General features: G+C 43.6%; 1 protein-coding gene across 1 annotated transcript; it reads left to right on the forward strand.

Moving 5' to 3' along the window:
- The first annotated feature begins 5,369 nt into the window (after positions 1-5,369).
- On the forward strand, positions 5,370-13,703 carry SELE (selectin E). The gene is made up of 15 exons (XM_053951115.1): positions 5,370-5,449; positions 5,879-6,265; positions 6,598-6,705; positions 6,825-7,010; positions 7,596-7,781; positions 7,888-8,073; positions 8,633-8,818; positions 8,925-9,110; positions 9,670-9,855; positions 9,962-10,147; positions 10,537-10,722; positions 11,714-11,821; positions 12,133-12,154; positions 12,266-12,337; positions 12,697-13,703. Exons 1-14 carry the CDS (start codon positions 5,413-5,415, stop codon positions 12,321-12,323), a joined length of 2,208 nt encoding a protein of 735 aa, XP_053807090.1. The 5' UTR covers positions 5,370-5,412; the 3' UTR covers positions 12,324-12,337; positions 12,697-13,703.
- Positions 13,704-14,458: the final 755 nt, after the last annotated feature.

The following is a 14,458-nucleotide window of genomic DNA, read 5'->3' on the forward strand; positions in this document are numbered from 1 at the left end:
CTCCTAATCCCTAAACTTGCTCTCACTCCTCTCACTTGCCAAAAGCTGTACCTGTTCTGTTCCTCAGAGCCAGCATCTCCTGACAGTGTCACTTCTGGGACATCTCCCCTGCTGAGACCATGGGCTGTGGAACAGAGCTGGACAGTAAATGAACAGTCAATGCATGCATTATATACTTATTCTATGTGTACATGAAGGGTGACAAGGTTCCAAGAGCTTCTCTGCCACAATTTCCAACAGTGGAATTCTAAAGAATTAAGTTCTGCATGGGATCAGTTCCACCTGCAACTGCAGGCAGCCAGGATATGGTGTTAAGGCCAGTCCTGCTTTTATCTTAACTCGAGGTGTGAGTTGTTGTTTCCTCTGCTCCTTGGCTCTGTTTCATGTTTCAATGCTCTGAATCACACCTGGCCAGTGCAAGTGACCCCCAGCCTCAGGTTAGATTCTTCAATGTGTATTTTTGCCTGTTTGGAGGAAATTGAGCACTATGAGTCACATCAGAATTCCAGAAATGAGAAGTGGAGATAAGATTTTCTGACTCCTGGGGTTCCACTCCAGACAGAGTGGAGACTGCCTTGGGCAGCCTTGAGAAATTCCAGTGTCTTTGTAGCAGTTGCATTGCCTACCTTATTCACACTTAATCAGACACAGAGGGTGAGGTATGAGTATGTTTTCAGAAATTATCTTTTCTTCCCATCTGGACCTCAGGGAAAACTTGTGCCTTAAACCCTTTGTCTCTTAATTACTAAAGAATTAAGTGTTGCAAGCTCCTTTCCTAACAGGAAACACCTTCACTACTGGCACTAGAACTCCTTTTCTCCCTCCAGGCTGGCTAAATCTCTTACTTTTCTTCTCCTAGTATTACTGTGGGTGAAGCTGGAGGTTTTTCCACTATTTCAAAATTTCAAGTGGTTCTATGACTCTTTGCCATGGGATAAATGTCCATTATACAAACCACTTTGAAATAAATACTTATCAAGTGTTTTAATTTAGGAACAACAAAAATATCTTCTAGGAGAAAGATAAAACTGTATTACTCAGAGGCACTTAAAGCTCTGGTTTTGTCTGTTGATATGGAAATTCAGATGCAATCTTGTAGATGAAGAACCAGTCTTTTAAAAAGACATGGGAAATTAATCTCTGTCTTTTTCTACATGTACAAATGTACATCTATATACTCTGTTCACCTGGGATCTCACCACATTCTGTATTTGTCTTGGATTTGTGATTTCTTCAAGTCCAACGGAGTTTCAGATAAAGTAAAATAATTTTTCAGTGCATTACATTTTCTTGAGATACTGATAGAGATACTGAAAAAAATGTTTCTCAAACCAAAATTTACAAATTTCCAACAGAAAGGTAGACTCTACAAAACACCTGTCTTAGCAATTCATGGCCTCTTTGGAAAGCTTTCAATTAAAACTTTGTTGCTACAAATCAACCTACCACTACTTGTTATGCACCAAGTGGATATGAAACTTTGTTGATCACTTGCCTCCTAAGTTCTCTAAAACATCTTTTGGGTTTTAGAAGATTGTAAAGATTTCTTTTCTCCAGCACCCTTTTTTACAATGGGGTGGGAATAAAACAGTTCTCTTGGACAGACAGGGTTCTTTGAAAATCTGCCCTTTGAGTAGTGATTCTATCCCTTGTGTGCTCATTGGTGATTTCAGCTAAGCATTGTTTCACTTGTTTCCTCATAAGAATGTCTCATGGGATGGTATTAAAAATCTTAATTATAACAAACCACAGTGCACTATTGTTTCTTTATTACTGACACAGCCTTGAGGCACAAGCCAGGTTGATCTGCCAGGAACAGATCAATCATATCATGTCAGCTGTTCTTGACAGCTTAGCAGCCTTCTGCTGATTTTTCAGTGGTTTTCTTTAATATTTTTCAATGTTCTAGTGTCTTTTCTAGGCGCTCACGTGGAAGGCCCGGCTTCTGATTACCTCGATCTTCTTTTCTGAGATACAGAGAGGCAACATTTGCTTTTTGTCCACCTTTTTGCACCTTTTTGCTCATATTCTCAAAGTTAATTACTGAGGGTTTGGATCTTTTAACTGTAGCTTGATTGGTTGTAACCAACCTAAATTGTCTTCACTCCACAATGTGATCTGTTCTCTTTTCCCACACTATTGCAATGAATATTAACTTTCCTTTATATAAAAGAAATGACATTTGACATGTCCTCTGTCAGTTGCTGCCCTTTAAATGGCAGACCTGGCTGGATTTTATTGTTTTTATTCCTAATATGTTTATATAGCCCTTTCTTACCCTTTGTGTCTCACAGTGGCCTCTTAAGTGAACCTTCCAACTGGAAAATTAGTTGTGGCTACATAATTGACAGTGCACCTCTGCTTGTAAGGGAAAAGAGGTGATCTGGGGAGTTCCCTATAAAAAGCTGGGCCTTCACTTGTGCAAATGAAATTCTGGAGTGTATAGGAACAAGAAGTGTTTAGCATTTCTAAAAACTTGTCTTTAGAGTCTCCTGTTTTCCTGGCAGAGAGGAATTGTATTAATTTTAAGAAACTATGTCTGTGCTCATGTAATATAAGAAGAGAGCAACAACTTCATCCAGCTCTGTACAGCACAAGAAACGAGGATCTTACATTCCCAAATCAACTGGAAAAAGAGTAAAAAAGCATGAATGTGAAATGGCTTTGAGAAGAGAATAAATAAGTAGCACAGAGAGCAGCTAAGGTTATGCTGCATGGCATTTTAGCTTGATTATCTCCAGTTCCACCTAAGTACCTGTATCACAGGTATTTTTCCTGAAATATATATATGTAGTTTAGCATCCAAGATGAGCTTTAGCTCATAGGAATCCCAGTCCCTCTGAAGTTTTGAAGTGCCTCTGACTTTTAATAATGAGGATTTAACCTCTATTGTGGGGTTTTGAGAATGATTTTCAGGCTTTCTTTTTTCCTGAAAATTTTGCCTTCATCTTCCAGTACATTAGAGGGAAATAAGAATAGAATCAGTGGATAGAAGAATTCCCTGGGAAAAACCAAAAAGAGTCCCATGGCAATGATGCACAAAGGAATACAGCCAACAAAAAGAAACAGTCTTTTTTTAGGCTGGAGTTTTTACAAGCATATTGCTTGTAGGCTTTGGTGTGTTGTTATTTTTTGTGGGGCTTTCTTTATCTGCTGGAGACAAGAGGTCTCAGACAGCCCCTGCAAAGGAAGACGACTGTAAACTATGAAAGAAGCTCTTCCTTCCTCCGGAGATTCCACTGGCAAATGAATTTTGATGCCGTTTCCTCAGAGCTTTCTTCAGAGTTTCTGCCATGACAAGAATGAGTGCTTACCAGTAGGAAGCTCATTAAATGACTTGGAAAAGGGAATCTCCAGGAAAAGGTGTAGCATTTTCTGTCTCTTGGCGCATGGGAGCATAAAAACTGTCCTGAAATTGTCTGTAAATTTTCTGTGCATACAGTTGTAAACAGCTGATCAATATTTTAGAAAACAAACAAACAAACAAAAACAACAACAACTACAACAAACCAACAAAAAACCCTGCCTTATTCAGACTGATTAACATTAGTTTGTAGTACAATAATGTTGAAATTAGGCCCTGCTGCATAATGTGCTGTACAGGTGCATTAAAATACAAGCTTCTGTCTGTGTCCTTCAGGTGGTAAAGCCTTCCTAACAGAGAAGGGCTGGCAAACAGGAAGAGTTTTCATTCCTACTTTGAGGCTAAATAAACAGCAGCCCTGATTTGATGCTGCCTGGAAGCCTCAGGATGTGTGGTGCTTCTAAGCAAGGCTTGCCCAGGCCAGCCAAAAGCTAACCTCAGCTTCCCAGAGTTTCTTGATTTGTGTTTCTAGCTTTGCTAGTTCACATATGCTAGAAAGTCTTCTTTTGCCTGTTTTTAATCCTCACTCTCTTCAGTAACTGACTTGCTTTCTAAGACTTTGTTGCAATTTCTAGTCAACTCTCCTGATTAGTTAGTAACTGAGGCTGTTTTAGAATATACTCTTTATTCCATGCTCTTTTCTGAAATAATTTCTTTGATGGGCAGAGATCTTTGGCTACTTGACAGTTCTTTTTTTTTTGTGAAAAAATTGGGCAATACGAGTTGATGTTAGCTTGGAATCCAGAAGCCACTGATTTTTATTCTGTAAGAACAGGCTGAGGCTCCAAAATCAGAGCTCCAGCATGCACTGTATAACTTCAAACTATGCTTTACAGATGTGAAGTGGGTGCTACCCTGTGGCCTCCTATTGCTGCCAGCACTTGTTGAGTCCTTTGCATGTTCAGCCTCATTAAATCCCATCCATAACAGTGAAGCTTTATGCAGCAGTATAATTAATCAGGGTATACACAATAAATGTGCATTAATTCCTAGTGTATTGTCTTGTCCACTTGAAATATTATATGCACCTGTTCAGGTGCTGTAACTCTATTAAGATCAGGACATTGAAGAATATGGTCCAAGGCACTCTTCAAAGCAAGGTCCACGTTTCAAACTTGACTGCTACAAGTGACTGATGAACCTGTATTGTGAAGAGTTCCAGCAATCCTGGGGCTGGCCAACCTGACCACAAATGAGAGCTCTGCACAGCTGAGATCCATAAGGAAGGGCTTGTCCTGTGCTGCAGTTTCCATTTTTGCTCCAACTTGGTCAACCAGCTTTGAGTGTTGGTGCCTTTCCTACTGAGATACCAGAAGAACTGACGCCTCCTTACTACAAAACATTATGCCAGGTGAAATATTGGAATCTGCTTATTCATGCTTTTAATTCAATCTAATTGTCCTCCTCCTCCTCCTTGATATCCTGGAATTGTGGGTTTCTGTCAGTAAAAGTGTGTAATGGCACTCTGTCAGCACAGTACGTCTTTCTGGGAGGGTTGATCTGGCAAGAGGAAACATCCGTCCTGACGTGGAGGAGGGCCAGATCCTGGGATTTTCCAAGAAATTTTCTTCCATACGGAATTTCCCGTCTCGTGGAGGACAGGCTAGTTGAGGGGATAAAAGGCAGAGCATTACAGTGTCCAGACACTTGGAGCTGAACTTGCTTTTCAAGGCTGAGTTCATCCACTTAGCCACAGTCTCTGGGAAGCAGCGCAGAGGAATTCTGTCACCTGGACACTGCAGCTACAAATGTGAGTAGAAATGGACTCTGCTATTATGTTTCATTGCCCAGCTAAAGGAGAACGGGACAGCTGGAAATCTGTGTTCATCTTCCTTAAAAGCTGCTAACATTTTAAAGTATCTTGATATTAAAAACAGTTTTTAAATGAATAATTTGTGGAAATCCTACTTGTTTAAAAGTACATAGCAAAAACTGCATGGTCAGTAGTTTATATGGAATTTTGATAGCTCACTATTAGTTTTTTACAAATGTGTTTCTTTGATTTCTTACAGCCATCTGCTTAAAAGAGAGAGAAAACTCTCAGAAACATGATTTGCTTGCAGTTCCTATCTCTTCTTGCCTATGGTAAGTGTGTATTTCTCTGTGTAGAAAACTAGTGGGATGGCAATATTAGTGTGACTGTTCTCTTTGAGCTCAGCATCAAAGAGAATTTTTGAACCTGCCCTAATTAACCTGAGGCTGTGTTCACACAGAAAAACCTCTGGATGCAGTGGCACATTTTCCCTGCTTGCCTGTCAAAGCTATAATTGGCTCCTATAAGTCTCAAAGCTTTGTGTGATCAGACATAGTTTCACAGGCTGAAGTCTTGTACTTGAAGCTGACTTGCCTGGTTTGAAGCTTGCCAGGTGATTGTTTATAAAAGAATTACCACTAGTTTTTATGCATTTTCAGATACTGACAAGTTTGCAGTATTTATAGAGCTTAAATGTCCTCTTCTAGAGAGAGAGGAGGGGAGAAGTCAGACACCAACTTTTGGATATCTTCTCATTCTAGGACTTACAGTGCTGCAGGGGGTGAAGGGGTGGACATACCATTATTCAGACACAAACATGACCTACAGTGAAGCAGAGCAGTGGTGCAGAAAGAAGTATACTAACCTGGTTGCAATCCAGAACAAGGAGGAAATCAAGCATCTCAATGCCTTCTTACCCTTCAATCCGGGTTACTACTGGATTGGAATCAGAAAAATTAATGATGTGTGGACCTGGACTGGAACTAACAAAGAACTGACAGAAGAAGCAAGAAATTGGGCTTCAGGGGAGCCAAATGGCAAAGGGAACAATGAGGACTGCGTTGAGATCTACATCAAAAGAGGGAAGGATGATGGCAAATGGAATGATGAGCAGTGTGAGAAAAAGAAGGTCGCCTTGTGCTACACAGGTACAGTGTGATAAAGGTCACTCCAGTGTGACCCTGGGGAGTTGAGGTGGAGGCTGGGACGAGTTATTTAACTTCATCTAATATTTACCTCAGAACAAGTGGTCCTGGAGTTGCCAGCCAGCAGAATCCTTTTACTGTGAGCTCGTCTGTAAAATGTGTGCATTTCAGAAATTCTGTGAAATGACTGGAGAATCCTAAATACCAAACCCTCTGGTTTTCTTTTGCTGTACAAAGGGCTTGTTTAGTGTCAGAAAGATAAACAAAGTGCTAGCCAGGTTTTTTTAGTGGCTGTTGTTGATTATTTCATAATTTGCTTTATTTTTTTTTTTCAGCTTCTTGCAACCCATCTCTCTGCAGTGGGCATGGAGAATGCATAGAGACTATCAACAATCACACCTGCCTTTGCAACCCTGGCTTCTATGGGCCTGAATGCGAGTTTGGTAAGATTATTTCATCCTGCTTTTTGGCCAACTCATGCTACCTAGTGTTCAGTTTGGCTTCTTGGTTTACCTGCTCAGCCAAAGAGACTGACTGCGTACCTTCTTGTGCTTCTTTGAAGTTAAGAGTTGTGATCCACTAAAGAAACCTGATCATGGGAGCCTTGGGTGCCACCATCCATTGGGGGACTTCAGCTACAACTCGTCCTGCAAAGTTCAGTGTGAGGAGGGCTATGAGCTGACTGCACTGGAATCTGTCCACTGTACCTCTTCTGGGATCTGGTCTGCCCCCCTTGCAGCATGCAAAGGTGAGCTTTCTGCATTGCACATGGCCCTGTACACCTCAGTGCTGCTCTGGCAGTAGGAACAAATGGAAGTTTGGCCAATTCCTTCGTAGCACATTACGTGGTGTAGGTGCTATTTTATTTCAGCACGCAGGTCTCTGTTCCTGAGGAGGTGAGATGAGTAGGATGAATGTTCTGGCATTGTTCCTTGCAGGGAAAGACTTTTCCAACTCTTAGGTGGAAACAGGGAATTGAGATGACCTAGCTGTGAGACAGCTCTCAACAGGCCAGTTACTCCTGACTATAGGAATCGTTTTCTGAGGTGTTGGCTTAGAATCAAAGGTACCCAGCAACAGTGAAAATAGGGAAATTTTGGATTGTAAATAGTTGCTGTCATGAGCTGCAGATGAATTAACAGTCTTGCCTGAAGAGCCAGTTTCCCATTTAAAAATATTTCCCCTTCTGTCTGCTTTCTGAGATGGTGACATAGTAGAACCCTTTCTAAAGCTGCTCCTGTTTAGTGGATGTGTTGCTAAGTTTCAGAAAACAAAAAATACTTTTAATGGTTTGTTGCAAGCTAAGCTCTGTGCTGTCTCTTGTGCCTTTCAGCTGTGACCTGTCCTGCCTTGGAATTGCCTGTCCACGGGGCTGTGAACTGCTCCCATCCCTCTGTGCAGCTCACCTGGGGAACCACCTGTGAGTTCACCTGTGAGGAAGGATTTACCCTGACGGGACCAGCTACACTGCAGTGTGGCTCTTCAGGGGCCTGGGACAGGCAGCAGCCAACGTGTGCAGGTAATTTCCTTATCCCTGCCCACCCGAGCCCCCAGGGCTGCCAGCAGTGCCGTGGTGCTGTCCTGAAGCAGCTGTGCTGATTGCTGTCGTGCTCCTTGTGCTGCAGCTGTGAGGTGTGAGGCTGTCCCGCGGCCAGCAGAAGGCTCTGTGAGCTGTGACCACGCTCCTGCAGAGCTCACCTCGGGCTCACGCTGTGATTTCCAGTGCTCTGAGGGATATGTCCTGGAGGGCTCACCCAGCACTGAGTGCACGGCACAGGGACAGTGGTCGGAGCCCGTGCCCAAATGCAAAGGTAAGACTTGCTGGGTTGGAAACCATCGATTAAAGTTGGAAGAATCTGAAGAGACTTTTCTCAATCAAATGTAATCAAAGAGTAGCATTCATCTCCACCACATTGGTAGAACTTTTCATAAGCAGATCTCAAGCTGGGGGTCATTTAGCCTCGTGTATTAGTGAGGAAACAGCAGTGCAGGATGACAAACAACATTCTGGGGCAGTGCCCCCATCACACACAATAACACACTTTAACAGTGGAGTGCTCTGGCAGGGATCCCTTATTCCCTAAACCCCAAATGGGAGCAAGTGTCAGTTTATGCAGTCCAGGCTGGAAAGTAATGTGGAGCCATTCCCAGGATGACTTGTATGTTTTGGGTGCATATTGAAGGATTCTGGCGGCACTGTGCAACCTGCTGAAATCACTGTTTCTGCACTGCTAGGTCTGAAGGGAGGTATGATGGCTCTGTAGGGGACAGCTCCAGGCAGGGCATATCTTCTTGCCAGCTCCTAGAAGAGTGTTTGCTTATCCTGACCTACTCCAAGCTAAGCTCTGTGCTGTCTCTTGTGCCTTTCAGCTGTGACCTGTCCTGCCTTGGAATTGCCTGTCCACGGGGCTGTGAACTGCTCCCATCCCTCTGTGCAGCTCACCTGGGGAACCACCTGTGAGTTCACCTGTGAGGAAGGATTTACCCTGACGGGACCAGCTACACTGCAGTGTGGCTCTTCAGGGGCCTGGGACAGGCAGCAGCCAACGTGTGCAGGTAATTTCCTTATCCCTGCCCACCCGAGCCCCCAGGGCTGCCAGCAGTGCCGTGGTGCTGTCCTGAAGCAGCTGTGCTGATTGCTGTCGTGCTCCTTGTGCTGCAGCTGTGAGGTGTGAGGCTGTCCCGCGGCCAGCAGAAGGCTCTGTGAGCTGTGACCACGCTCCTGCAGAGCTCACCTCGGGCTCACGCTGTGATTTCCAGTGCTCTGAGGGATATGTCCTGGAGGGCTCACCCAGCACTGAGTGCACGGCACAGGGACAGTGGTCGGAGCCCGTGCCCAAATGCAAAGGTAAGACTTGCTGGGTTGGAAACCATCGATTAAAGTTGGAAGAATCTGAAGAGACTTTTCTCAATCAAATGTAATCAAAGAGTAGCATTCATCTCCACCACATTGGTAGAACTTTTCATAAGCAGATCTCAAGCTGGGGGTCATTTAGCCTCGTGTATTAGTGAGGAAACAGCAGTGCAGGATGACAAACAACATTCTGGGGCAGTGCCCCCATCACACACAATAACACACTTTAACAGTGGAGTGCTCTGGCAGGGATCCCTTATTCCCTAAACCCCAAATGGGAGCAAGTGTCAGTTTATGCAGTCCAGGCTGGAAAGTAATGTGGAGCCATTCCCAGGATGACTTGTATGTTTTGGGTGCATATTGAAGGATTCTGGCTGCACTGTGCAACCTGCTGAAATCACTGTTTCTGCACTGCTAGGTCTGAAGGGAGGTATGATGGCTCTGTAGGGGACAGCTCCAGGCAGGGCATATCTTCTTGCTAGCTCCTAGAAGAGTGTTTGCTTATCCTGACCTACTCCAAGCTAAGCTCTGTGCTGTCTCTTGTGCCTTTCAGCTGTGACCTGTCCTGCCTTGGAATTGCCTGTCCACGGGGCTGTGAACTGCTCCCATCCCTCTGTGCAGCTCACCTGGGGAACCACCTGTGAGTTCACCTGTGAGGAAGGATTTACCCTGACGGGACCAGCTACACTGCAGTGTGGCTCTTCAGGGGCCTGGGACAGGCAGCAGCCAACGTGTGCAGGTAATTTCCTTATCCCTGCCCACCCGAGCCCCCAGGGCTGCCAGCAGTGCCGTGGTGCTGTCCTGAAGCAGCTGTGCTGATTGCTGTCGTGCTCCTTGTGCTGCAGCTGTGAGGTGTGAGGCTGTCCCGCGGCCAGCAGAAGGCTCTGTGAGCTGTGACCACGCTCCTGCAGAGCTCACCTCGGGCTCACGCTGTGATTTCCAGTGCTCTGAGGGATATGTCCTGGAGGGCTCACCCAGCACTGAGTGCACGGCACAGGGACAGTGGTCGGAGCCCGTGCCCAAATGCAAAGGTAAGACTGCTGGAAATTGCAGTTTTCGGGTCACTGGGGAACACACAGAAATCCATATTCCTATAGACCCCTGGCTCCAAACTAAACTCTGTGCTCCCATGTTTTCAGCTGTGCCTTGGAATGCCTGCTCATGGCTCTGAGCAGCTCCCATCCCAAAGTCAAATGAATTTGAAAATAAATTGTACATCTGCTAGTGCAAAAAATTGTGCCAAAGACAGGAAAGTCCTTAGTTGATCCAGTTGTGTTCTTTTGCAAAAAATTTATACGGAACCAGAACATGGGAAATTATATAGAAATTTCACTATTTGTTTGCTTGGAACTTCTTGATTTTTTTTTTTCTTGCATACTTCACTGCTCTACAGCAGGAATAACCATCTTTTGTGTTTCAGTCATACAGTGTGAACCACTGAGCTCTCCTGAGAAAGGCTCCATGGATTGCTCCCACGGGGCTGGGATGTTCACCTACAACACCTCCTGCCACTTCAGCTGCCTCCAAGGATGGAGTCTCAATGGCTCTCGTGTTCTTGAGTGCAGCCATTCAGGAAACTGGAGTGCCAGCCTGCCCACATGTGAAGGTATTTTGCCTGTGAGCAGCCACAGAGAGGTGGCACTGTATTTTTAGTCAGATGAGGAGTGGAAGGGTGGTAGTGGTGGTAATAGCAACCAGTGAGCTAGAACATGTAGTGAAGTCCATGAATTCAAAAGCCCAACAAAATCACTCGTTCTGCTTGAAAATAGAAGAGGGGGGAAAATCCTAAAATATCTTTGTGGAAAATGCTGATTTTTATATATATGTGTGAAAAAAAAAAAACCTGAAACCAGATTTCAGTTCTTTCTGTTTGGTTTTTAAACAAAATATTTCTCACAATGAGCTTGTGAATACAGACAAAAGCTCTTCTAGAGAAACAGAACCTTGTAGGGAAATCTGCACTCATAAGACTGTTTCTCAGTGGAAAATTTTATAGGTTTTTTGATTTGGTGTGATAGTTTCTTGAATAAACTCCTCAGCCAAAGGACCTCACAGAGCTTTTCTCTCAGAGGCTGTAATTTCAAAAGACAGAAAGCTCAGCCTTGCCTTCTTATTCAAGGCAGTATGAGCTCTGTCCTCAGCTGGAGCACCCCTGGCCTACCTGGAGTGCTTTTGCTTGAGGTCCTAAAAGCTCAATTCCACTTTCATTTGCTTGAACAAAATTTGGATCCTTGAATCATTTCATTGATCTCAGCAGGATTGCTCAAAGAGGAAGGTAGCAGACAGGGAGTTAAAATATGCACTGCAACATGAAAAATAAGAAGAGCACAAATTGCTATGCAAGGCTGGAGGTTACAGACAGACCCTGGTATAGGCAGCTTCTTGCCTTGCCATTACTTTGGCAATGGATGGGGTAATTTTTAGTATTCAGCTTTTTATCTTGTGTGCAGGAACTGTCCTGTTTCATCAAGAGAAAACTTAAGTGTTACAAGCTGCACTTCTGGTTCCTCTTGAAGAGCACGAGGAAAGGGAAGGAGAGAGGGCTTCAAAGACCACCCATGCCCCTTGATCTCACTGAAATCTTTTCATCCTTCCAGCCTCTGACCAAGCCAGCTACATCTCTGTGGGCATAGCAGCCACTTCTGCCTCTCTGCTGTCCACAGCATCGTTCCTCCTTTGGCTTGCAAGGCGCTTCCGGAGAAAAGGTGAGCACTTCCTCTGGCTCCACTGCTTTATTTATCTTCCTGAAAAAAATTTCAGTGGAGGAAACAACAACAACAAAAAAAAAAAACCCAAAACCTCCAAAGCCATATACCTTGCTTTTTGAAAAAGTGGTAATTCCCACACTTAGATAAATTCCCAAATTATTTTCAAGAACCCTCCATGTATGCCATATTTGGCTTTTGGATGAACATCTGAAAAAATGAAAAAAAGATAGTAAAACCCAAATATTTAGACAACAAGAATTAGGGCTTTTGTCTTGAAATACTAATACCTTTTCTTATTCTTCTTGCAGCAAAGAAGTTTATTCCTTTCAGGTAAGTTGTGTCTCAAAAAACAACATGAGAAAACCACTGCCATCACTTTGCTAAGATCCATTTGATAAAAACCTGTTGTCATTAAAGTATTTTTCACTTTATGTTTTATAGGAACTGGCAGGAAACAGCCAGTGAAGGTAGTTTCCAAAGTGCTGGCGAGAATGTCTAACTCAGGTGTTTCAGGTAAGCACATGTGATGGCTTCACTCACAAATTCTCTTCCTTTTAATCACACAAGCAATCAATCAGAGCTGCTAATTGCTGTACAGTTGCTGACACAGCAATATGTGCTTTGGGACACCTAATATGCATCTTGGCATTGCATGGAAGTTCCTAACAAGACTGATGGATTTATTGCTGTAGAAATGGTTGTTCAGCTCCTGAAGGATGATTGTGCTTAGCATTCTGTCCAGCTGCAAATGGTGTTAGGAACACTTTTGTGCAGTTCTGCTACCTGCTGCATGCAAAATTCCTCTGAGATGAGAGCAAATACAAATCTCTGCCAGTTTTCTGATTTATGGAGGAATTTTGTTCTCTCCACAGGAATTGCTGCCACCTTCACTTACGTCTCAGATTTCTGGAGAATGAAACTGCCTGCAAATCAGCAGCTGTCCAGATGTTTTTACCTTTTGCTGACAAGATGATTGACCTTGTGTATGATTCAGAAATCTTGAACTCAAGCTGTCTGGTATTTCCATTGAAGACAAACAGAAAACTCTGGCCTTGTGGCCAAATCCTGCCTACATTCAGCTATGTAGTTATCCTAAACTGGGAGCTTGCCATCTCCTGTCCAGGTGGTGAGTAAATAGTGCACTGCTGCCTAAAGAGGAGGCTGGTTCCTCCTCTGCTCCACTCAAAGGTACCGAGGTGAGGTGAAGACATGCATTATTTCACATCACTTACTACACTGCTGGAAGTGTCTCCTCTGGCATCACAGGGGTTATGCTTGCAGAAACAGAAGAATCAGGATGAAAAAATATTCACTGAACAGCTTTGAAACTATTGATCTGGTTTGTGGAAGTCAGTTTATTTTAAGATGTCCCAGTCAATAGGTATGCCTGCAGTGATATGGGCAATTATTTGGATTTCTGCTGCATATCCCAGAAAACTTAAATACCATTTTTTAAATTATAACAGCACTAGGAACCATGGTGCTTACACAGGGTACTCTAGTTTCTGAACACAGCAGGTAGATCAGAAATTATCTCATCCCTGTGGGATTCTGTACTGTAATATCTGTATATACATATGTATTTATTTGAGCAGCTTTTACTGTGGATATTTCTGTGCTCTTAACTGTACGTGTATTGTAAAATTCTTGTTCTTGAGTAGGTCTCTGGCTGTTGATCAATTGATCAGAATTTATTTGAAAATAAAGTGGAAGTGTTTGTAAGGATTGCATGCCTGCATAATGTTTACGAATGAAATGGAATACTAAGATTTGTATGTTTATGTATTGAAAATATGATTTTTGAGCTGTTAAAAGTGTTCAAATGAGACTCTTAATTTATGTTTAAGTTATGATTATAAATTAAAAATCTCTCATTTAACCTGATATGTATTGTCCTATTTGTAACATTTTTTAATAAAATGTTTTCAATTTAACACTCCCTTATTTGTAAGTGTGAATAATTTAAATTATTTGGGTCAGCCCTGTGACTTGTGGCTTCAACAGAAGAATGTGAGGGTAGGGAGAATACTGGCTAAAAGCAAGGCTGTCCATTACTGGAGAATCACAGGATCACTGGGTTGGAAAAGGTCTTTAAGACCATCAAGTCTGACCCATGCCCTAACACGCCCTCAATTAAACCATGGCACTGAGTGCCACAACCAATCCTTTCTTAAACACATCCAGGGATGGTGACTCTACCACATCCCAGGGCAGACGATTCCAGTACTTTATCACTCTCCCAATAAAAACCTTTTTCCTAAGATCCAACCTAAATTTCCCTTGGAGCTTCCCGTATTTCCATAGCAGCCAGCAGATGGGGCTGACTGCCTGGGACTGGCACAGCCAGAGCCGATCCCAAACCAACATCCCCGGTCTGGAAGGGAGGAGGAAGGACCAGTGGTGTGTCCCAGGTGCCCGGACCAGCAGCGAGCTCCGGCAAGCATGGGCAGGAGGGAGAGAAGAGCAGGAAGAGAAGCAAACGGGATCTTGGTGCATAAGTAACAGCACAAACCCCTGAGCCTATCCAGGTTTTTGAAGCCCGTTCTGCTGGGAAGTTGAAAGAGTTGGCAGAGGTCTAGAGCTGAAAGCACAGCTCTGACTGCTGCCTAGGGACCTCCATCCCACCCTGGCCTA

This window comes from Vidua chalybeata, chromosome 9, assembly GCF_026979565.1.
Source record: "Vidua chalybeata isolate OUT-0048 chromosome 9, bVidCha1 merged haplotype, whole genome shotgun sequence".
Classification (NCBI taxonomy): Eukaryota; Metazoa; Chordata; class Aves; order Passeriformes; family Viduidae; genus Vidua; species Vidua chalybeata.